Below are 25,830 nucleotides of genomic sequence, written 5' to 3' on the forward strand. Positions count from 1 at the left end.
AAACCATGGAGTTATTGATCAGCGAAAATTATTTACCTTGAAACCTATTTTTTTTACGTTTGAATCGCCTACTGAATCAGACTTGCGTCGTCTCAAACCGATTCTTTCCCTAATATGGCGCTGACGACTCCGGCTGACGGTGGGGCAATGTAATGGGAATGCGGGGAGGAATCGAGCTAAACGATACGCAAATACGCTAAAATTCTCTTGCTGGGCGGCTCGTGGCGTATAAGCATGAAGGATATGACGTAGTGTTGTTATGTAACGCAACAAATCGAGGTCACTCGTGGTGAGTCACGTGACGAGATATTATGAGTTAGAACACACCCAAAATCGAGACAGAAAGTTGGAAATGAAATAAAGTTGTAATACGCTCGAGAAAAAACAAAGCCTGCGTGATAAAAGGAAAATTTAAGCACGATCAACTAAACATGTATGCTTCGACCCCTAATATCAACAAAGCTTTTATGATGAAATCAATAAAAACTTGATAGGTCTAAAATAACGGAGTGTAACCTAACTGTTAGATCGATGGAGTGAAAATGTAACGCAACCACCAAAGGCTTTACTATCTAGGATATGCAAGTGTCCGTGTAAGAGATTCTAATTCATGAAAACTAGCTATAAAGCCAAGAATTGACGCTTCAGCCATCCAGCCCTTCGGACAGCGAAAAGAGGCAAGTGGAGTGGTTTGACAGCAAGCTGGAGGAAAAGCAGGAACGGAGGTAGGTAAAAGGCTGTGAGTGGGTGTAACTGAGGGTGGTGTGGGTTGGGCGGAGGGGCGCTGCAAACAATCTTGAGTGAAGCCTTCAGCGCACCACGTGAGGTGCACTGACGACGCAAAGCCGCTATGGGTTCTGCGTAAGAGATGAATAATATCGCTTTGTATGTGTGTTGTATAACGAGACTGGGCTCTACAAAAGCAGAGTTGAAAAGTGATATACGAACCTGTTTACCTTCAGGTCAGCTAACGTTAAAGAAGAAGTCTTCTTCTTTACCCACATACATGTAGTTAAAGGAAGTTGACTGTGATATCAGTGTGCGCTACGAAAGACTGATATTTTCGTAACCGTGAAAGCGGCTTAAACAGGCATTATCAATGAGAGCTTTGAAAATTCGAGAATGAAATTCATTCCTGCAAACAAAACAGGAGCATTTTGGAATAACAATCCTACCTTATTTTAAACTAATTAGACATCACTAATTAAGGTCCCCAAGGTTTTATCTAATAACGCCTATTTTAAATGATGCAATTTAATTGTTAGGGAAGAAAATTGGCATTCCTATGGGCACTATGTATTTCAGCTGTATGCAAAAAACACAACTATCAAAAAGTAATTAGATTGTAAGGTATTAGTGTGGATATTGCGAATGAAGTAACTGAAAAATTGTCACACGATTTAATGGATAACGCAAGGATTTGGATTTTCAAATAGATTATTACCCATTTATATGTGGCAGTGTCCCTTAGAAGCCGTTACAGTTATTTTTATTTTTATTTTATTTCAGACAAGGATTTAGCCATGGAATGTCAGTGTTCGTTAATGGACGAAGAGTATCGTTAAGAACACTCAAAACAAGCATAGAAAAGACTACAACAGTTAAAGAGTAGATGTACTAGATAATTAATGTATCACGGTGCCATGCCTTTGTTTGCTATATGTTAATTGGATGTAAGTTTCATAATAGTTACGAGGCATTTTAGATAGCTAAAAAATATATATTTAATACAGTATGACCAGATATGAATAATATATCACTAAGATTTTAATCACCAAAGCAAGTTGGGGTCATCCACTTGATTAAGACAAGCTCAATTTTGATCTGATATTCTCGATTATAACTCACCCAATAAGGGACTCTGGTGAAGATGACAGTTCGTGACCTTATTATGTAAAAATAAAAGGACAAAATATATTTCGGGAACATGAAATAGGCAGCAGATTCAAGTTCAAATTCTAATTGCCAAAGTACGCAACAGGGTCAAAATAAGGAGGCAGGGAATTTCGGGATGGCATACCTGCAAACCCCACTAATCCAGTGTCCCTAGCTTGTTACAAACAAACATTAACCTGTCACTGAAAATCTTCACGAAAGATCTCTAAGCACAACTGTGACACTGCTTAAAGGATGCCGTAGCGTTCCTCTGCCAGTGGCCACAGGGTACTATAACGCCGACGGTCTGCGGTCACCCACATAAAAACTAGCCGGACCCAAACGCTCCCTGGCTATAGCAATGGAAAGGCATGCGATTAAAAAAGCACAAATATATTAAGGACCTATATAGAGGCTAAGCAAGCTACATTATAACCGTAGATTAGATTTTGTCTTTTCATTTTGTAATTGATTGCAAATGTTTATGAACTTGTAAACGTGTATGTGCAAGGAAGAATGTCTGTAACATTTCTGTTAACAACGATAATGTGTCCACCTTGAAAACGTTAGAAAAATACAACGGAATAATGCAAAGAAAATGCGATAAGGTACAAGAAAATAATGATTGGAAACTCTGATAAATAAAGAGAACGATTAAACAGGTGGAGGGAGATTTCCCCGAGTGGGGAGATGAGGGAGTGTTGGTGTTACAGGGGAAAATGACTAATGAAATAATGGTGGTCAGGACCGTTAGGGTACGCGTGGGTAAGGGTTAAGGGCATGTAAGGGTGGAAGAAGTGGAACACACAGCATTCAGGGGAAGTAACGGAGTGGTCGCTAGCTGCTCGCGTAAAAAAGGGGACCTTTATGATATGGGTCTAATCAGCTTTTTTTTCTTCTTTGTGTTGTTGCACTTCTGTTCTAGACCAGTTTGTGTTTTGTATTGTCCTCTCTCTCTCTCTCTCTCTCTCTCTCTCTCTCTCTCTCTCTCTCTCTACGCTACTCTTTCTATCCGGAACTCGTTATGAACCTCGCAATCTTCCTCTTTACGAGGCGTAATCGCAATGGTACCTCTCTCGTCTCAACTGAGACGAGGAAAGGAACGGCGTGGTTATATCTTTTACTTTTAAAATCAAGGATGTCTCTCTTGATTTAAGCTGTAAATTATATGCCTGGCTGCTAGGAGGCAGCTGAGATCGCATATGGTGTACTGAGAGAGAGAGAGAGAGAGAGAGAGAGAGAGAGAGAGAGAGAGAGAGAGAGAGAGAGAGAGACGTCATTAGCATTCTCTAAAAATACACAGCAGAATTTAAAACGGGTTGGGTTTGACAACATGATCCTCACCCCACAGGGATGAAACCATTCAGAAGATAAGATAAGGCAAGATAAGTCTCTTTCTCTCCCTCTCTTTCATCCTTGGGCGAATGTCGTCTCTCTCCGTAGTACTTCAGCTGATTAGTGTAACTCGCATTCTCGTCGTTGGGTCGTTGTCTCCGTTCGAGTCTGGAGACTGGTCACTCACTGGACACTGGAGCTGAACTACTAGTCGTCTACACGCCCTGCCAGTGGGCACCGGACGGTGGAAAGCATAGCCTCACAGAGGTGAAGACATAACTAAAGGCAAGAAGTGCAGTCATATTGGAAAAAGGGCATTCCTTGGGGTTACTCTAAACAGTACGAGACTTCTGTTTTCAGTGGAGACAGATTAACTGTTATAGAGAGGAAGGGACAGACAAAACAACTTTCTCACTGCATTTTCGAGGTACATAAAGATTAAAGGAATCTTAATTCTTCTATTCCAGAGGTCAATACAAAGTTAGGGAATCCCCTTCGTATATTTACGAATTACATAACACGTTAAAGAAACCCATTTTCGATTTTATTGGTGACTGACAAAATAAACGGAACCTCCTCCAGTTTTACAAGCATATAAATATAGAAAACATTGTTCCAAGGTTAACAGATCATCAGCGATACCGGTACCCTCTACTATTTACAATAAGAATGGACCTTAAAAAGTGTATCAGGATTTGAAATGGAATGCTGTGTTTCTGACTCTCATTTGTGCGAGTTTGCCTGCTGTGGTTGACAAAACACTTATATTTGTGCAGGTTTATCTTATGACTGAAGGAAGGCTATGTGACAAAATACATATCTTGTGTGAAGTTTTCAAAGTGACTGAAGAAATATTGCTATATGCGTAAAGTTCTGTATCGAGACTGAAGAAAAACTGCTGTTGAAGCTAAAATTGTCGCTGACGAAAGGCTGTTATTTGTGAGTTTATCATTGTAAACAAAGAAACAGTGTTGTTTACATCAAATTTCCCAGTGAATAAACATTGTTGTTTACGTCAAGTATTCCAGTGATGAAACACTGTTGTTTGCGTCAAGTTTCCACTGATGAAACATTGTTGTTTACGTCAAGTTTCTCACTGATGAAACACCGTTGTTTACTTCAAGTTTCCCACTGATGAAACACCGTTGTTTACTTCAAGTTTCCCACTGATGAAACACCGTTGTTTACGTCAAGTTTCCCACTGAATAAACACGTTGTTTACGTCAAGTTTCCCACTGATGAAACACTGTTGTTTACGTCAAGTTTCCCACTGATGAAACACTGTTGTTTACATCAAGTTTCCCACTGATGAAACACTGTTGTTTACGTCAAGTTTCCCACTGAATAAAAACCGTTGTTTACGTCAAGTTTCCCACTGAATAAAAACCGTTGTTTACGTCAAGTTTCCCACTGAATAAACACCGTTGTTTACGTCAAGTTTCCCACTGAATAAAAACCGTTGTTTACGTCAAGTTTCCCACTGAATAAAAACCGTTGTTTACGTCAAGTTTCCCACTGAATAAACACGTTGTTTACATCAAGTTTCCCACTGATGAAACACTGTTGTTTACGTCAAGTTTCCCACTGAATAAAAACCGTTGTTTACATCAAGTTTACCACTGAATAAACACCGTTGTTTACGTCAAGTTTCCCACTGAATAAAAACCGCTGTTTACATCAAGTTTCCCACTGAATAAACACGTTGTTTACGTCAAGTTTCTCACTGAATAAACACCGTTGTTTACGTCAAGTTTCCCACTGAATAAACACTGTTGTTTACGTCAAGTTTCCCACTGAATAAACACCGTTGTTTACGTCAAGTCTCCCACTGATGAAACACCGTTGTTTACTTCAAGTTTCCCACTGAATAAACACCGTTGTTTACGTCAAGTTTCCTTGTTTACGTCAAGTTTCCCACTGAATAAACACCGTTGTTTACGTCAAGTTTCCCACTGAATAAACACCGTTGTTTACGTCAAGTTTCCCACTGATGAAAGACCGTTGTTTACGTCAAGTTTCCCACTGAATAAACACGTTGTTTACATCAAGTTTCTCACTGAATAAACACTGTTATTTACGTCGTTTCCTACTGAATAAACACTTGTTTACGTGAAGTTTCTACTGATGAAACACTGTTGTTTATGTGAAGTTTCCCACTGAATAAACACTGTTATTTACATCAAGTTTCCCACTGAATAAACACTGTTGTTTACATCAAGTTTCTACTGATGAAACAGTTGTTTACGTCAAGTTTCCCACTGAATAAACACTGTTATTTACATCACGTTTCCACTGATGAAACACTGTGTTTACGTCAAGTTTCCCACTGATGAAACACTGTTGTTTACATCAAGTTTTCCACTGATGAAATTGTAATTTGTGTGAAGTTCCTATTGCAACTGAATCAAGTTTCCCGCTGTAACTGAAAAACACTGTAATCTGTGAAAAGTGACCATTGTGAATGAAGAAACACTGTTATTTGTATTTTCTCAATATTTCTGAAAAAATGCCATTATTTATGTGAACTTTACCTTTATAACCGAAGAAACGATATGATTTTCAGGAGAAGTTTCCACTGTGATCGGCGAATCGCATGTGTGAAGTTCTCCCTTGTGAGTAACAAAACACTATTAATTGTGTGAAGTTTCTCACTGGACTGAGGGAAAGCAACTTTGTAAGAAGTTTCCAGTTGTGGATGAAAGAAAAAACACCTTTAGCAGTGAAGAAACTGTATTGTGTGAAGTTCCTTGTAACTGAAAAAAATATCGTTATTTGTACGTATTTTCCCGCTAAAATTACACTAATATTGATGAAAGGCTGCAATTTGCAGAAGGTTCCCATTTTGACTGAAGAATAATGAAGGCTCCTGTTTAGACCAAGGAAACATAGCTGTTTGTGAGAGGTTACTGATGGTAACTGGAAAATCATTATTCATGTGGTCTTCATTGTGATTGATAAAACATTGCTCTTTGTGCAAAGCTTCCTAACATGTTGTGATTGACGAAACACTAATTTGTGCAATGTTTCCCACGGAGCCAGGAGCACCCTGGTTATTTATGTGAGGTTCCCCACTGCATTTGAAGAGTTATCGTAAGTCGCCAAGTTTCCCCCTTGTGATATAAGTAGCCTTATTTGTGTGACGTTTCATACTGTGATTGAAGAAACAGTGTGACGTTTCACACTGTGATTGAAGAAACACTGTTACTGGAGTGAATTTTCTATCATGATTGTGTGAAGCTTTCAACTGTGATTGAAAAGCACTAATTATGTTGAGGTCTAAGTTGTGTTTGAAGAAACCCTGTTATTTGTGTTGAGCTTTCAACTGTGATTGAAGAAACCATGTTGTTTGTGTGAAGCTTTCAACTGTGACTGAAGAAACGTCTCATTTTTGCTTAGCTTTATTTTGCGACTGAAGAAACACCGTTATTTGGGTGAAGCTTTCAATTATTGTTACTGAAGAATCACTTAATTGTTTGAAGCTTTCAGTTGTGATAGAACAAACACTCTTACTTGAGCTAAACATTCATTTGCGACTGAAGTAGCACGGTTGTTTTGGCGAAGCTTTCAGTTGTGCTTGAAGAAACGCTGTTATTTCTGTGAAGCTTTCAGTTGTAACTGAAGAAACACTGTTATTTGTGTGAAGCTTTCAATTGTGCTTGAAGAAGCCCTGTTATTTGTGTGAAGCTTACAGTCGTGACTGAAGAAACACTGATATTTGTATGAAGCTTTTAATTTTGGTTGAAGAATCAATTCATGTGCGAAACTTCCATTTGTGATTGAAGAGTCACTGTTATTCATTTGTATAATGTTCCTAACTACTGCCGAAGAAACATTGCAATATGTGTGTGTGTGTTTAGTTTATGTTGTGACTCAGGAACCACTGGTATTTACAAAAAAAAAAAAGTTCCCAGTGTAATTGCGGAAACACTTATTATTTTGTTTTCTGAAGGCTTTCACTCGCAATATAAAAACGACTTCGCGTGCAATTTTTGTGTCGTTTATCCATTGCGTTTGATGCTGAAAAACAATGTAATTTATCAAGGTTAAACGCTTAGAGTAATACAGGCAGGCATTAACGCATGTCAAGAAAAACATCTGCAAAACGCGGACAAGTCCACAACAAACAACAGGCTTAGAATTTCTTTAAAGGAAATTCATGAATGTCCCTTTGTAAGCTGTTTTTCATGCCAAGTCAGCATAATCCGTTATTACAAAAGAAATATATAAAAAAGAAGTACTAATCACACTCCTACAATATGTTATTAAACGAATGACACACACACACACACACAGAGAGAGAGAGAGAGAGAGAGAGAGAGAGAGAGAGAGAGAGAGAGTCTAATGCCTGTCCCCGTTCCTCTTCTAGGAACGGTCCTGGTTCTCATCAGCCATGGATGGGGCACCAAGCATAGATGAAGAAGTCTGCGTTGTTCGTCCAGCGCTGACTGTCGAGCAGAGATGTCAGAAGTATAGTTACACACCGAAAACGGATCTGGGTATGTACATGATTTAAAGTGCATGGTTTTTATACTATATATATATAATGTGTGTGTGTTACAGGCAGATGGCGAAACCAGGCATTTCGCGAACTGCCTGAAATTTCAGGCAGATTACGAAATGCGCTTAGGGACATTTGACCCCCCACCCACCCCCAGGGGCTAGTACTAACCACGGCGAAAGTGTAGGTGAGTCACTGTTTCGCCGTTTATAGTACTAGCCCCTGGGGGAATCAAATGTCCCCAAGTGCATTTCGCTATCTGCCTGAAATGTCAGGCACTTCATGAAGTGAAGTGCCTGGTTTCGCTATCTGCCTGTAACGCGCACACACACACATATATACTGTGTATATATATATATATATATATATATATATATATATATATATATATATATATATATATATATATATATATATATATATATATAAATGGGTTCAATTGTACAGCAAAACGTAGAAAAAATTACATATAGTTAAATACATTTTCAAATAAAAACAAAATCTTAGTAGAAATCAGACCACCGAATTCGTCTTGTAAAATAATCATTACACAAAATCAAATGAAAACAACAGATGAGAAATATCTTGGCGTTGTCATTAAAAGAAAGATATAAATATTGTGACCAGAATTTCGTAAATATTGACCTGAGAAAGGATGACTAGCCCATCACGCTATTATCTATGGTAGATAGGATGGGTAAGCTGTACTCAGTTCGTAAATATTAAGACTAGTTAATGCATATACGTGTACCCCTAAACAGATATATGTATTCCACATTATATATATACATGCATACATAAATATATATATATATGCATATATATACATGCATATAGGCTATATACATACACATATATATATACATACACACACACACACACACACACACACACACACACACACACACATATATATATATATATATATATATATATATATATATATATATATATATATTGCATTATTCTACAAACGACAAGGGATGTGACGTTGGCGAGAATGTTTGAGGATAACATTAAATTACCGAGCTTTAATAATAATAATAATAATAATAATAATAATAATAATAATAATAATAACAATAATAATTTTGTTCATCCAGTTATTTTAGACTGTAACTGAAAACAGATTTTTTTCGCCTGTTCCAAGACTGATCACGAGAGCTAAGGAAGATTCCAAAAAGGTCTCAGTGAAACTTCTACTTGGCTCTTATTGATTTTATTCCTCTTTATAGTATCGTGAAAGTTTAAAAGAATAAATACTTTTATACAGTTTGACTATAAATGAAGCAGAATATCTGAATTAATATAAATAAAAAACAAATTTCAGCGGTTTCTCTATTTAATAAAGGTAATAAGTTTTGGACCCTCCGAAATGTTGACCTAGTGAAATGATATCAGCGCGGAATACGACGAGAGAGAGAGAGAGAGAGAGAGAGAGAGAGAGAGAGAGAGAGAGAGAATCAAGGAGACCCATTGTAAAGGCGGGCTGGCACGACAAGCGCACGTGCACCCAGCACCGCCTAAATGAGCACGATTCGTGTGGTCTCGCCACCGATTACAGGCATCTTCTGCAAACTGTCGAGATGCGAAAATGTGCCACAATTTCTTAATTACACATGAATACTGAATAACTAGAATATAATTTGTTCACTATGGCCATGGTTCTATTGAGAATAGGCGGAGATTTTGGGCTTGTTTGGGTGAATGGTGAGACAAGTGGAGTTACGTAATCAGTTCTGATAAACAAACACAGAGCTTGCGTTGAAAGACTACGTATTTTAATTTCCTTTTGATATTTGCTCCTAAGGCAAGACCTCGTTTGTAGTGAATGACATGGGCACCACTACTATGTTTGCTCACTTAAATCGTAACTCCCTTCCTCACCCTTCTAAATTTAGCACATTATGTGCTACACTGACAGTTCATCTTAACAGCTACTGGCTTTTTACTTTCATTCACATTTCCATCCGTAATGGCGAATTGGCTCAACAATTATAAACAAGTCATATACACGTTTCCCGTAAGGGGTTAGTGCCGTCAGTGACCCCATGTGGTGCACTGTAGGCGTTACTTAAGGTTCTTTGCAGCGTGCCTTCGGCTCCTAGCTGCAACCCCTTTTGTTCGTTTGGCTGTACCTCCTTTCATATTCTCTTTCTTCCATCTTACTCTCCACCATTTCCTAACAATTGATGCATAGTGCAACTGAGGGGTTTTCCTCCTGTTACACCTTTCAAACCTTTTACCGCCAATTTCCGTTTCGACGCTGAATGGCCTCATAGGTCCCAGTGCTTGGCCTTTGGCCTAAATTCTATATTCAGTTCAATAAGAACGAGATTACCTGTGAGGTAACGTACTAGAATTGTAAGAGGGACATGAACAAGGAGATGGATAGCAAGGGGGATCATTCCGAACAACGAAGGATTGAGCACACACCCAAGGAGATCAAGAAGACTGCAGGGAAGTTCAGGAGCCGAGGATCAGCAGGCAGGTCACCTCAGGGATTAGAAACGGAAGTGAACAGGTGTTGGGTGGAGCACTTTCATGTATACCCAAGTGTAGCTGTCCTCAGTACACTGCTACTTGCAGAAGAAGAAGAAGAAGACTGTAAGCCTTCAAAAGCTTGTACTTGGTAAATTACGGAATCTGGAACCTAAACCCTCCCATCGTATCGAAACCTTATACGAGTAATATGAATATGTATACACAGTGAAGTTGCGCGGCTATGTGATTTCTTGCGGCTGCCTAGCCACGCCAACAATGACCATATGACCTTGAGTGCACGTTAATAAATTTTTGTTCATTGTCTCTAGACGCTGAGTAAGATCATGCGACATAAAGAAAATTCAGTGCAGCTGAACATCTCATTTTCTTGTTTTGTCAAAACGCCGTGGTTCAATTGTTATATATATTCTCCGAAGGCAACTGCTGGCTTTGGATTCAATGTCTGCGTTTATTTTTAACCATCTTGCATGCGCACACTGGCGCCCCAGGAATAACCTTGATTCTTGAAAACGTAGTGTCACTAGTGTCACTACCTAAAATAACTGGCATTAAACCTACCAATGTAAGTAGGTTTTACATTTTCCCCACGTGATGCAAAAGGCTGGAATTTGTCGGAACAAAGCCTTCACGCTTCTATAGAGGTTCTTTTTCTGTATGTGTGAAATTACAAGAAGTGTTAATTGTTAACCAAATAGAGCAGGGGTTTTCAACCTGGGGTACGCGTACCCCAGGAGGTACGCCAAGGGTCAGTTAGGGGGTACGCTCTCCCCATGGTTCGTTAGGGTTTAGGGGCCTGGCCGCCCATTGACTGCATAGCCACAGCTAAATAATTATAAAAAAAAATTTTCTTTATTTTTTATGGAATTCTTTGTGTTTACAATATTATTGGTTATGTCAGGAGAGTTGTGTACTTACTTCCCTTCAGTACAGTACTTGCAAATATACACAATGGAATATTTTTTCCTGCGTTTGTTTTGTTTTTCTACTTTATACAAAGTGAAGGGGGTACATTATTGACATTAAAAATACCCAAAAGGGTACGTAGGGAGAAAAAGGTTGAAAATCCCTGCAATAGAGTATTCCGAGTCAACACAGGGTTTTAGCTTAAGCACTCTTGAAATTGAGTTTTGATTATGACAGAATCACAGGGATCCTTAATCTAATAGCGTAATACAGCAAACAACATAAATAAACAAGTAAAAATTGCGCCGAAGGAACTTCGGCGCAATCGAGTTTTCTGTACAGCCGCTCCAGCGTATAATCAAGGCCACCGGAAATAGACCTATCTTTCGGTGGTCTAGGTATAATCCTGTATGAGCCGCGGCCCATGAAACTTTATCCACGGCCCGGTGGTGGCATATCCTATATAGTTGCCAGAATCACGATTATGGCTGGCTAACTTTGAATAAAATAAAAACTACCGAGGCTAGAGGGCTGCAATTTGGTATGTTTGATGATTGGAGGGTGGATGATCAACAAACCAATTTGCAGCCCTCTAGCCTCAGTAGTTTTTAAGATCTAAGGGCGGACAGAAAAAAAAGTACGGACAGAATAAAATGCGGACGGACAAAGCCGGCACAATGGTTTTCTTTTACAGAAAACCAAAACAAGCTGTTATGTGAAGATACAGAGCACGTCACATAATAGTATGATAATGAATTTAAGTGTTAATTCTGTGACACGTAAAGGTTAGGATTAAAGTCATCGCTGCAGAGTCAAGAGGCCATGTCAGGGAATTTATGAGATTGACCTCCGCCTACGAATTTGGAGGGGGGGTGTGTGTTATATCTTCCTCTGTATCTGCCTGTTTATATCTGTAGGCATGCCTGTCCACTAGATAACTCGCTATATATGCTTAATTAACTAGCCACAAAGGGGAAAGATAAATACATATGGTAACCTCACCAAACAAAGAGTCTCTCTCTCTCTCTCTCTCTCTCTCTCTCTCTCTCTCTCACTTGCCTCTGGGACAAAGCATTTCTTGAAAAATTACCTAATTGAATGCAGCTTGTTATTATTCCATTGGTTATCCTATTCACGCTGAAAGGAGAGAGGGTCTTGATTAGCAAGTTTCAAGAAAAGAAGAAGAAAAAACTAAAAATGTCATTCCCATGATGACTTGTGACAATCTGGAAATAAACAAGGGGGTATTAAAGAATTAAGGAAGGAATTTAACTTTAACTGGCCACGACATCTGGTTCTTGTTACATAAAAATTTCTGAGTGTCACAACCAATGAAATTTATTTCAGAATGTCATAAAGAAGAGATTAGAAGTTTTAGTATAAATGTAATTTTTAAGTATTTCAGCAGCTTCATCGTCCTACCGAGGTCTAAATAAGGGTGAGTATAAAATCAGCGAATGTATAACCACAACATTGCTAAAAAAATAAAAAAATCCAGACTTCAGTAGCAGGGAAATGCACATCGCTTCATGACATTGCCTAGTTAACGCTTGTTATCTCCCCGGCCTCATATGTAATCGTATATATGTGTCTGTCCGGATTTATATCATTCCCATCATAGCACAATGTCCCATGTAGGTGACAAGTTTAACAGCTTATAGGAGGCACGAGACTACAGATCCCTGCCTCGTAAGGGGGGGTAATGCCGTCAGTGCACCTCACGTGGTGCACTGTAGGCATTAATTAAGGTTCCTTGCAGCGTTCCTTCGGCCCCTAGCTGCAACCCGTTTCTTTCGTTTTACTGCACCTCCGTTCATAAGTCTGTTTTTCCCATCTTTCTTTCCACCATCTCCTAGGAATTGTTTCAGTGCTGAATGACTTCGTAGGTCCCAACGCTTGGCCTTTGGCCTAAATCTTATATTCCAATTCCAACTACAGATCCCCGTGACGTTTCGATTCCTCCAGCTAGCAACGGATTAGTAAAAATAAATACAGAAGCTTGACACATAATGGAGTACAAGGTCAGTTCAGAATAAGAATAATTGAAAACGAGACAATGGAATCTGAAGATTTCTCTCTTGAATGAACTTTCTTTTTATTTCTTACATTTTTTTTTATTTACAATTCTCTTCATGGAAGGATTCTGCTCTAAAGCTTCACTGGGAAACTGGAAATCGTCTTTGATTGGGAAAGGTTTTTTTTATCATCATTACTTACAGGTTTTTGGCTTCAAACACTATTCATACCTAGAGTGTATATTATGTAGTATATTTTACTCAGTTCCTTCAGCTTTTACACACACTGCTCTTGTCTGTGATATGCAAGCACAAGCAAGCATGGTTTGCATTGCACCCCTCAGCTGACTGTGCTGTTGTGTAAGCTTACTCCATTACTTATTCCATTAAAAAGAATAAACATTTCTTCTTATATTTTCACGTCTGAACTTTTGCTCACAACATCTGTGCTTTTAGATTTCTTAAAAAAATCGAGCATTTCCGGTCAACAACTCGATTTCAGGACTGAATGAAGTGGTGCTTGCGAAGACCCGGGAATACTGCACGTGTTCAAGAGGACGGTTATGGGCTTGGTGTCAGGCACGAGTGCCAATCCTCCATTGGCTCCCGAATTACCCAATCAGGAGCGCTCTTGTGGGTGACATCATCGCGGGAATCACTGTTGCCATAATGCACATTCCACAAGGCAAGAAATACTGTTTTTCTTCTTCCTTTTTTTTTGCGAATTGACGTTTTATAATTAGGGGATATGGAAGATACGTACGTAAATGATAAAAAAATATATGATAGGAGTAAGGAAAAGAAAGAACGCTTTTTAGGCTGTACCCTCCACTTATAACTTTACATTAAGGAACCAATATATATTTTCCTTGTATTTGTGCAAAGTTTGTTGTTAAGTTGTCATGTCGCAAAGCATGTTCACGTGACTCCACCTTGCGTCTACTGGCTTAATGAAGATTAAATATAAAACGTCCCCATGAAAATGAATGTCAAGAAAGATATGGTCCTATGAAAATAAAGGTCTAAAACCAAAGAAGAGCTTAATCAATTTTCATATACTGGAGAGGTAGGTTCGCAAACTAGGATGAAGGTGGGGGTCGAGAGATCTTTAAAAAAAAATGCAAAGTTTAAATAGATAAAATGGAACAAAATGTGGCAAGCTCCTTCTGCTTGAAAAAAACAATAAACTCACAATATACACGTCACACAAATGACATGGCTAAATTTCAAATGACAATGTAACTCAAGGAGGTAATAAAAAAAAAACTTTCTATACTTCTCAGTCATCAATATTATTGTTGAGGTGTTTGTAGTCATCAATACGAGGTAATCATGAAAGTATTTCTGACATTCACACAGGCATGGCATATTCACTACTTGCAAACCTCCCACCGATCACCGGACTGTATATGGCTTTCTTTCCTGTTCTCATGTACGTTTTCTTGGGAACTTCAAGTCACATCTCAATGGGTAAGTTTTCTTGGGAACGTCAAGCCACATCTCAATGGGTAAGTTTTCTAGGGAACTTCAAGCCACATCTCAATTGGTAAGTTTTCTTGGGAACTTCAAGTCACATCTCAATGGGTAAGTTTTCTTGGGAACTTCAAGTCACATCTCAGTGGGTAAGTTTTCTTGGGAACTTTAAGCCACATCTCGATTAGTAAGTTTTCTTGGGAACTTTAATCCACATCTCAATGGGTAAGTTTTCTTGGGAACTTTAATCCACATCTCAATGGGTAAGTTTTCTTGGGAACTTTAATCCACATCTCAATGGGTAAGTTTTCTTGGGAACTTCAAGTCACATCTCAGTGGGTAAGTTTTCTTGGGAACTTCAAGTCACATCTCAATGGGTAAGTTTTCTTGGGAACTTCAAGTCACATCTCATTGGGTAAGTTTTCTTGGGAACTTCAAGTCACATCTCAATGAGTGAGTTTTCTTGGGAACTTCAAGCCACATCTCAATGGGTAAGTTTTCTTGGGAACTTCAAGTCACATCTCAATGGATAAGTTTTCTTGGGAACTTCAAGTCACATCTCAACGGGTAAGAGTTCCATCTCAATGGGTAAGTTTTCTTGGGAACTTCAAGTCTTGCCTCAAAAATTAAGTGAACTTCAAGACATGTCTCAGTGATGGATTATTGAAATTCAAGTCTTGTTTCCATGGGTAAGTTTTCTTAGGAACTTATTACTGTTTGTCTGCTTCAGAAAAAAAATATAAAAGTTTTATAATGTCGCATCCTATCACACAGGTCTTTTAATTAACCATAACAAGCTTGCAAGAAATAGCTTCGGAAGTATTTCCTTTGCTGTAAACTTAATCGTCAATGAACTGTTGAACATAGCCTTATTTGTAGTGCAAAAATATCAGCAGAGTGAGTCGACTCCCGCTCCTTAACCGATCACCGAAAACGTATAATTAAAAGCTAACCTTTTTCCTGCAGGAACGTACGCCATAGGCTCTCTCATGATGAGCAAAGTGGTGACAGAGTTATCAACTGATTCCACGGAGGGTCACACTGGCGTACACCAGCCCCCAGAGGGAGGCCCCGATGCCACCACTCACACAGCCCAGCAAGTCTCCGCTGTTTTGGGGTTCGCAGTTGGAATTTGGGAGGTGAGCGTTGTGAGAAATGTTGCCGAATTGTTTTAGAACACCGTTTTTAGCTTTCTGCTAGAAAACTATTGAGGTGGGTATTTGTCTGTCCGTCCGCACTTTTTCTGTTCGCCTTCAGATCTTAAAAACTACTGAGGCTAGAGGGCTGCAACTTGGTATGTTGATCATCCACCCTCCAATCATCAAACATACCAAATTGCAGCCCTCTAGCTTCAGTAGTTTTTATTTTATTCCGCACTTTTTCTGTCCGCCTTCAGATCTTAAAAACTACTGAGGCTAGAGGGCTGCAACTTGGTATGTTGGTCATCCACACTCCAATCATCAAATACACCAAATTGCAGCCCTCTAGCTTCAGTAGTTTTTATTTTATTTAAAGTTAAAGTTAGCCATGATTTAGCCATGATCGTGCGCCTGGCACCGCTACAGGTGCCAATAACAAAGGCCACCACCAGGCCGTGGTTGGAAGTTTAATGGGCCGCGGCTGAGAGTTTCATGGACCGTGGCTGAGAATTTCATACAGCATTATACGCCGTACAGAACTGCGCTTTTTTTTTTTTTTACTTGCTGTTGTCTTCTCTAACGTCGGACCTACTCCGATATTTCAATCCATGGGGGTCCTTGTCGGAGAAGGGGAATACGAAAAATAGGAATAAATGAGGGGGTTGCCTAATAAAAATTGTAAGATAACTGAAAACAGTACAAGGAGAACTATAGGTATCAATGACAAAAAAAGTACTAGCACATGGAAAACACAGACGACAAAGTTAACTTTCGATCCGATCATGTATGAAGATCTAATTATATCCTGTCACGTTCGTTACCTGTATAAAGACCCAATTATATCCTGTCGCGCGTTACCAACTTATTCCCCAGAAAGGTGCGAAACCACACAATTCTACGGGAATTGCTCGGATGTTTTCGAATGCCTGATTCCAGACGATCGGTACAGAACATTATGATTCGCATGTGTTTGCATGACCGGACTTATCGTTACAATAACTCATTACTCTCTGAGAAATACTTGATGAAACACTACAACGTACATGGAACAGTTAGATAAGAACCTTGAAATATATTTAGAAAAGCGTAGCCTGCATAGCCATAAACCCCGTAGGAATTGGTAGTGCCGTCAGTGCACATCATGCGGTGCACTGTAGGCATTGCTTAAGGTTCCTTGCAGCGTGCTTTCGGCCCCTAGCTGCAACCCCTTTCGTTCCTTTTACTGTACCTCCTTTCATATTCTATTTCTTCCATCTTACTTTTCACCCTCTCCTAACAGTTCATGCATGGTGCAACTGCGAGGTTTTCCTCCTGTTACACCTTTCAAACCTTTTACTGTCAATTTCGGTTTCAGCGCTGAATGACCTCATTGGTCCCAGTGCTTGGCCTTTGGCCTAAATTCTATATTCAATTCAATTCAATTCGAGAACAAGGTTAACATCTGTAGCCACTGTCTTTTGGGGAACAAAAGTACGTGTGTGTGTTTGTATATATATATATATATATATGTGTGTGTGTGTGTGTGTGTGTGTGTTATAGATAGGTATATTGACTGATGGATAGATACTCATTGATATTCTTTAAGAACAAACAAAGTAAGGTTCAAGTTAACTAATTAAGCAGACCTTAACTGTAATGCGGTATCAAAACTCTACAGAAAAAGCTATATACTTTCCCCTCAACTTGCTCTAACAATCAAAACAACAACAGCAACAACAAAAACAACAGCTACAGTGCACTCTCTACAATTCCAGGTCGCCTTCGGTCTGCTGAATTTTGGAGAGGTGTTGAACGTGATCTTGTCCGACATGCTCATCTCCGGTTTCACGACCTCCGTAGGTTTTCACGTGTTGACCTCCCAGGTCAAATCCCTTCTGGGCATCCCCGGGATTAAGTCTCGTTACGGACCCTTGAAAAACATCTACGTGAGTTGTTGGTCAGAGTTCTGTGAAACTGTTTTTAGATTTTAAGTTCATATGCAATGCATTGCTACCATAATACAATTCTTGTATTTTGATAATTTACTCACATTTTTATTGATTTGTTGATTTATTTGTTAATTTATCTGTTTTTTCTGATATCTAATCTCTTCTTTCTGTATTTCCCGTTATTTTCCATTACTTCTTTTGAATGAGCAACATTTTTTTTGGAAGATAGAATTTCAAATCAATGGCCCCTTTGGTGGGCTTATTCCATATGAATAGGGTTCATCTTCAGAATAATAATAATAATAATAATAATAATAATAATAATAATAATAATAACTTAGTAAGCTCAAATTTCACTTTAAACGATTAATTAGTTGATTCGAATTCTAACTGCTGATCATTAGTTGCATAACGATTCATTTTCAGTCGCAATGCAACTTGAATATTTATTTTCCACTAATACTTTTAAAGGAATTGCAGGGACCATGGAACTGGTTGATGAAATTTGCAATATGGTGTGCTGTAACCCAAGGTTGATTTCCTTTGTATTCTGCATGAGAGAGAGAGAGAGAGAGAGAGAGAGAGAGAGAGAGAGAGAGAGAGAGAGAGAGAGAGAGAGAGAGAGAGAGAGAGAACACATATCATAGAAATGAAATACATAAATTGCTATTAGTATCATTCTTCGAAATTATCAAAAATTATGACTGAGAGAGAGAGAGAGAGAGAGAGAGAGAGAACCTATCATAGAAATGAAATACATAAATTACTATTAGTATTACTATTCAAAAATATAAAAAATTATGACTGAACAAGAGAGAGAGAGAGAGAGAGAGAGAGAGAGAGAGAGAGAGAGAGAGAGAGAGAGAGAGAGAGAGACCTATCATAGAAATGAAATACGTAAATTACTATAAGTATTATTTTTCAGAATTATAAAAAATTATGACTGAAAACAGAGAGAGAGAGAGAGAGAGAGAGAGAGAGAGAGAGAGAGAGAGAGAGAGAGAGAGAGACCTATCATAGAAACGAAATACATATATTGTTATAAGTATCGTTATTCAAAATTATAAAAATTATGACTGAACAAAAGAGAGAGAGAGAGAACGTGCTTAGCTACTCATAACACTAAATCTTATTTACTACCTCAAAGGAATTATCTTCTTGTATTCCCAAGCACACTTTCCCTCCCGCAGACCTACATCGACATCTTCAGTAATATCCGCCAGGCCAAAATCGCAGTGGTATTAATCTCACTCGTCTGCATAGCCATGTTGGTCGTCAACAACGAAATACTGAAAGTAAGTTCATGTCTATTTCCCTTCATTCAAATGTTCTCTTCACTTTTATAGTATTATAGTAGATGGGACAAAGTCTCGATATCTCGATGGTCTGGAAATGGGCTGGAATAGTTTGAACAATTTAAGTATATCTTAGTTTAAACAGACCACTGAGCTGATTAACAGCTCTCCTAGGGCTGGCCCGAAGGATTAGGTTTATCTTACGTGGCTCAGAACCAACTGGTTACCTAGCAACGGGACCTACAGCTTATTGTGGAATCCGAACCACATTATGACGAGAAATGAATTTCTATCACCTAAAATAAATTCCTCTATTTCTTCTTTGGCCGGTCGGAGAGTCGAACGCTGGGCCAACAGCGTGCTAGCCGAGAGCGCCACCCACCCCTTCAATGAAGAACTATTGGAATAGTTTGGAATTTTTAGTTCTTTGAAACTGGGTGCTTTTTAATTCGCCAGTATTGGTCTGGAATGAGCTGGTGTAGTTTTGGAATGTTGAATTCTCTGAAATTTATTGTTTTTTTATCGCCAAAATTGGGAACAAATTATTTCATGTTAGCTGTTGTGTGAAATCACGGTAAAGAATCTGTGACTTCAAATTTGTACCAATATACAAAAAATATTTGCTGCTTGGGGCAAGAATGAGTGAGGAGGTGTCACAACTGCCAAAACCCGTTCTCGTGCGACGCCATCTTTTGTCAATAAGGGGAAAACCTGAGCACCGAATAAAGTGCATTGTTTTATTGTGGATAGTTTTGCATACACAGGGAGCTCAGTGGCTTTTGAAATGAGTGGAATTTGAATTCGATTTTTGAAATATCAAATTGCCCAGAAGCCAAAATAATAGGCTAGAAAACATGAAAGCGTTTTATAAACGTTTTTAGCAGTCAAAGCAACGTACACTGGATAAATCAAACGTCCCAGTGAATTTCATAACCCTTTCAATATTAGTAATGAATGTAACTACACAAATGTTACGGAAAACTTGGAGACATTAACTTCAATTTTTAGGAACTCGGTATCAAACAGCTCTACTAAAAGAGTTGAGACTTTCCCAGTAATTTGATGGTCTTGTGAATCTTCCTATTCTGAAATCCAATTTTAGTTTTCTGTAAAAGAAAATTGTGCCGGCTTTGTGCCCGTCCGCACTTTATTCTGTCCGCCCTCACATCTTAAAAACTACTGGGGCAAGAGGGCTGCAAATTGGTATGTTGATCATCCACCCTCCAATCATCAAACATACCAAACTGCAGCCCTCTAGCCTCAGTAGTTTTTCTTCTATTTAAGGTTAAAGTTAGCCATAATCGTGCTTCTGGCAACGATATAGGCTAGGCCACCACCGGCCGTTGTTAAAGTTTAACGGGCCGCGGCTCATACAGCATTATACCGAGACTACCAAAAGACAGATCTATTTTCGGTGGTCTTGATTATACGCTGTAGCGGCTGTACAGAAAACTTGATTGCGCCGAAGAAACTTCGGCGCATTTTTTACTTGTTTGGCAATGGGAATGGTTTAAGCCTTCAGGCTTCTGTAATGGACCTAAAAGTACGTAACGTAATCTAGAATTCACGGCCAAACAAATAAGGGAAAGGTGATTTTCCAGATGCCATAAGGGAGTTGAGCTCAAGGATAACGTAAAAATATGAAAGGCAAATAACTTGCTAAACAAGGGGAAAATTGCGAAATGAGGATAAATATATTGAAAGGCACATGCAAAAAATCCTTAAAATGATAAAATCACAAAAAGATACCCATAGGCTGTATTATTGTCGTTTGTATGTAATTCTGTCCATCTTCTCCATCTGCAGCCGAGAGTACAGAAGTATACGAAGCTCCCTATCCCGATGGAGCTCATCGTGGTGGTCCTTGGTACTGTGGCTTCCTACTACGGCGACTTCCATGGGAGGTATGATGTCAGGGTAGTCGGCGAGGTTCCTACAGGGTAAGCATTTGTCATTCTATCAGTTTGGGCTTATGCCATTAAGGGCTCATTCTTCCTGAGCAGCCTGTAGTGGTGACTGTAGATAATGGCATGAAAATTGTGCCTCGATGCAGAGCTAGCTGGAACTGCCTCGACATTAGCTAGCTAGAATTGCCTGGTAGAATTTAAGGACTTCAACCTCTCAACTTCCAGACTGTGATTCACGGGAATGAGGTGCACCTGATATGTATATACGTTATATATGTTTAGATGCAGAAACAGAAGGGAAACTCTTGACCAAGGTGCAATAGAAATCAACTTGAGGTAAAGGCCCTCTAACGTACAATTATCAAGTAATCCATTTATACCAAATTTTGCTATAACTAATAAAGTCTTGGGAATGGTTCTGCAGAGACAAACTTGATACTATGGTACTTTTGTTCAGCAATCACGATCTTAAAAATGCTTTCATTTTCAAAGTACTGTCAGAATAACTGTCCACGTTATCCCCGGACAAAGTCCAAAAGAAAATAAAAATATGAGTAAAGGGATATAAAAATATGAATAATAAAATGAAACATAACAATGCAATTTCACAGTGATTTTTCACTTTCGTTATAACTATTTTCACAAGAGGCTATTTCTCTTGAAGGGGGTGGCTTGGCTTCCTAGAACAATAAGTCAGCAGCCAATGCCACATTCGTCCTCTTAACTACTGCTGCTGCTGCTTACTATTAACACAATTTAATCAGACAAAACTATTTTTCCTCCATTGCAGGCTTCCCAGTCCATCGCTTCCATCTTTCGAATTACTGCAAGATGTTCTGGTCACTGGGCTTATCATAGGCGTCGTGGGCTACACGTCTTCCTTCTCCATGGCAAAGATATTTAGCAAGAGACACGGATACACCATAGACGGCACGCAGGAGTTTTATGCCCATGTAATTATATAGTGTGAGGTCAATAGTTTCGTTTACCATTGTTTTACGTTCTGTAACGCTACTGAGCAGTGGAGTCATCTGTAAAATTCTAATTCGCATTAGGGGAGATTAAGTTTTAAATTCACAATTCATATTACTGTATGCAATTTTTGTAACCTTATTTACACAACTGAAAGTTAGCTTTGAAAAATCATAGGGTAACACCACTGCACTTTTGACAGTCCAGCCTACCAGCACTACACAGTCATTTGCAACAGTCAGCTACAGCGCCGCTTTACAATCACTAACAAAACCAATAAACTTGCTGTATAGTCACTCTTAAACCAACAGTCACTACTAAACCATTTTACGGTCCCACCACAAAACATGGTTTGCAACCACTGTAGAGCTACAAAATAAATGCTTTAACTCAGTACAAATCAAAGACGAAACGTGACTCAAACAAACATATAATTATATCCATATACTGAACGTACATTTATTCATAACAGTTGCTGTTTCAACTCTTCACATTGCACAAACACACTCAGGCATTCTTGAAATCAACCATTCCTCTTCGCTCGCCCACCACAGGGTGCCAGCAACGTGTTCGGATCTTTCTTCTCCTGCGGTCCCATCGCAGCCTCGCTCTCTCGATCGCTGATTCAAGAAGCAGTTGGAAGCGTGACTCTGCTGACGGCGTTCATCTCGTGCGTCTTCATTCTCCTCATCCTCCTCTTCATAGGGCCGCTCTTCGAGACGCTGCCCAATGTAAGTAATGTAAATGAGTCTACTTACTTGTTGGCGTCTCATTACCATCACCAGAAGTTTATTAAAGTCTGTTAAAAGTTCACTGGAATTGATTTTTGGGGTCAGGTTGCTTTTACGGTTCGACAGGTGGCAAGAGAATTTATTTCATAATGGCACCTGGCATTCGCTGGGTGTCGCACATAAAATTTACGTCTCCACGAATGTTTATCACCTTTATATGCGAAGTGACGTGAGAAGTCAGAATACCTCCATTCAAGGTCTGAATAGAGAGAAATGGATGATGTTTACGGATGATACATTTTGACTGATGAAGGTAAAGAGAAACTGCATACTAATAAAAGAATCTTATTATATAATATATTATCTTTATACATACATATATATATATATATATATATATATATATATATATATATATATATATAATATATACATTATATATACATATATATATAATTATATACATTATATACATATATATATAATTTAGTATATATATATATTTATATACATACGGTATATATATACACACATGTATATGTATATTTTATATATATATATATATATATATATATATATTTATATAATGTATAAAGATATAATATATAATAAGATTCTTTTAATAGTATGCAGTTTCTCTTTACTTTCATCAGTCAAACTGCATCATCCGTAAACATCATCCATTTCACTCTACTCAGACCTCGAACGGAGGTTTTCTGACTTCTCACGTCACTTCGCATACAATGACAAATATTCGTGAAGACGTAACTTCTATATGCATGTGTGTGCATAAAGTGCAGTCGACTGGAATTCACCGCTTGAACCTGAAATTTCAGTGCGTGCTCTCCTCCATCATCGTGGTCTCCCTCAAGGGGCTGTTCCTGCAGATGAAGGAGCTCAAGACGCTGTGGGCGCTCTCGCGCTCCGACGCCTTCATCTGGCTGGCCACCTTCGGCGGCTCCGTCATCCTTGACATCGACTACGGCCTCCTGGTGGGCGTCTTAGCCTCCATGCTGGTCCTACTTCTCAAATCCCAAAGGCCCACCACGGCCTGTCTCGGGCAGATACCGAACACTGATCTGTATCTGGACGTCTCCTTGTATCCACAGGTACGTAATCTGCCCTAAATTGGAAGACTGCAGTGTCTGCGAAAATACAAAACTGAGAAAAGTGGTAGGTACTGCAGTTTTCCCTTGCCTTAATACTGATTTTGCAGATGCTACCAATGGGACCCCGTAAATACTCGTGAAAAGCTTTGAAGAATGATTCTGAAACTGCAGTAACTTGTGTATTAGTGTTTCACGAGCCCAATATGTGGCATATCTCAGTTTCGGAAATTTTGCAGATACTAAAGTTTTCCATTTTAGAGCAGTAATGTACAGTTGACGTAAACGCAGAAATTTTGTGTATTATACTTGTTTCATGTGTATTTCATTTTCCCTTGAAGGGGGAGGTTTTAGAAGAGCTGCCCTTCCATTTCCCATGACAATTAGGGATGGGGATGCTGGCCCCATATACCAATGGAGCCAACAATGGTCAGTGTGAAATGCTTATTAGCATAATTTAGTGTGCTAAAACGTTCCTCTCCTCTAGGGAAATTAATTAACCAACAAATAAAAAATATATAAAGCAACAGTTTCAGTTTATCATTAACTCTGTGCTTCATTGGTACAAGGCGAACATAATAAGTCAGAATCTACCATTTACAAATTATCCTTCCTTTTGAAAGCTATGCAGTCACATTATTTATTATATCTTCATAAATCTCCATAAAACACATTAGCACAGAGAGTCCTTTTTGGTAGTAGAATCTGCCTTCCAATTTCCCCACCTTTTCCATTTGGTCTCTCTCGCTACCTGGATGTCCAACCTGTTAATCTTTCCCTCGCTATAATTTTCACCCTTCATTTATGAACAAACATTATTATTATTATTATTATTATTATTATTATTATTATTATTATTATTATTATTATAGTTCAACCAGACCACTAAGCTGATTAACAGCTCTCATAGGGCTGGTCTGAAGGATTTAAATGAAATGGAGTACCAGGTCGAAGCCATAGGCTAAGCACTGGGACTAAATCACGAAAATGAATAATGAAATTTTTAAAATAAATAAGCAAAAAGGTATATGCTTCCACACTAGAACGCACGCACACATTAATTACATTTACTCAAGTTTCCAACTGCACAATACAAAAAAATAAATAAAACTCAGTAATGATAAAATTAGAATAACTTTATATTTTTAAAATTCGTATTTTTTTTAGCTGCCCCGTGGGCAGGATCAACCCTGTAAGAGCTAAGAAATGTGACCCAGTGGTATAGGGTGACATGATTTCAGTATAACATTGATACTCTTTCCAGGCCGTGACTCTGCCAGGGATTCGAATCTTCAAGTTCTGCGGTTCGTTGCACTTCGCCAACGCCTTCTCCTTCAAGGAGAAGTTTTTCAGGAAGACTGGGCTCGAATGGGTGCTTTCGGACGCCTCTAAAAAGGATTCGAACGCGGCTTCCATTAAAGATTCAAACGCGCCTTCTGCTGAGGATTCGAACTCGTCGTCTGTTGCTAAGAATTCGAACGGGCCTGCTACAGATTCGAACGCGCGTTCCACACAGGATTCGAACGCGTTGGTAAGGGATGCGAACACATCTGCAAAGGATTCTAACGCAGTTTCTGTGCAGAATACGAACGCGATTGCCGTAGAGACTGAGGACGTGTCTTCTGACGTAGAAATTAATAACGATATAAAGGTAATGAATATGCTTAATGCTGTCATTTTTTTAGGCTTTTAAGAATGTTATACTGATATAAATCAGCTATGAGAATTTCGCTGTTCAACCAATAATTTTATGTAAGATGTATATGGAAGATTAAATGAAAGTTTGAAAAGATTTTTCTGAAGAGAATATAATCATCTTGGTACACATTGTAAATAGTAAGCACATTCAACAACACTCTCAGCAAACCGATCATTTGTGAACGCCCTCAGACCCAATTTCGAAAAAAAGAACGTCAAAAACAAAAACAAAAAACAAAAAATAAATAAAAAAAATACCGAAAACAGAATAAGAAACACGAAACAAAAATGATAGCGAGACAAACCTAATTAAAAAAGACAACACTAAATAAAAGACCCCGTTTCAATTTTCGTTCCCAGAAATCAGGACACCCTAACATCACCCAAGAAAACGACTGTAGTACCAGGCCAGGGCAGGTAACGGCGGAGGAAGCGAAGGCCATTGGCGTT

At 38.8% G+C, this 25,830-nt stretch overlaps 1 protein-coding gene across 9 annotated transcripts in view; it reads left to right on the forward strand.

Moving 5' to 3' along the window:
- The first annotated feature begins 75 nt into the window (after nucleotides 1-75).
- LOC136845180 (prestin-like) overlaps nucleotides 76-25,830 on the forward strand; it is a 28,117-nt gene continuing 2,362 nt past the window's right edge. The window contains exons 1-13 of one of the 9 annotated variants that reach the window (XM_067115170.1): nucleotides 76-725; nucleotides 7,577-7,706; nucleotides 13,634-13,816; nucleotides 14,491-14,601; nucleotides 15,571-15,743; nucleotides 17,498-17,668; nucleotides 18,862-18,966; nucleotides 20,773-20,906; nucleotides 21,664-21,826; nucleotides 22,400-22,576; nucleotides 23,413-23,685; nucleotides 24,947-25,333; nucleotides 25,741-25,830. The exon at nucleotides 25,741-25,830 is cut by the window's right edge and continues 117 nt beyond it. In XM_067115170.1, the coding sequence (XP_066971271.1) occupies nucleotides 7,601-7,706; nucleotides 13,634-13,816; nucleotides 14,491-14,601; nucleotides 15,571-15,743; nucleotides 17,498-17,668; nucleotides 18,862-18,966; nucleotides 20,773-20,906; nucleotides 21,664-21,826; nucleotides 22,400-22,576; nucleotides 23,413-23,685; nucleotides 24,947-25,333; nucleotides 25,741-25,830 (2,073 nt within the window). In that variant the 5' untranslated portion in view covers nucleotides 76-725; nucleotides 7,577-7,600. The other 8 variants (XM_067115168.1, XM_067115169.1, XM_067115171.1 and 5 more) reach the window with 8 other exon arrangements.

This window comes from Macrobrachium rosenbergii, chromosome 13, assembly GCF_040412425.1.
Source record: "Macrobrachium rosenbergii isolate ZJJX-2024 chromosome 13, ASM4041242v1, whole genome shotgun sequence".
In the NCBI taxonomy this organism is placed as follows: domain Eukaryota; kingdom Metazoa; phylum Arthropoda; class Malacostraca; order Decapoda; family Palaemonidae; genus Macrobrachium; species Macrobrachium rosenbergii.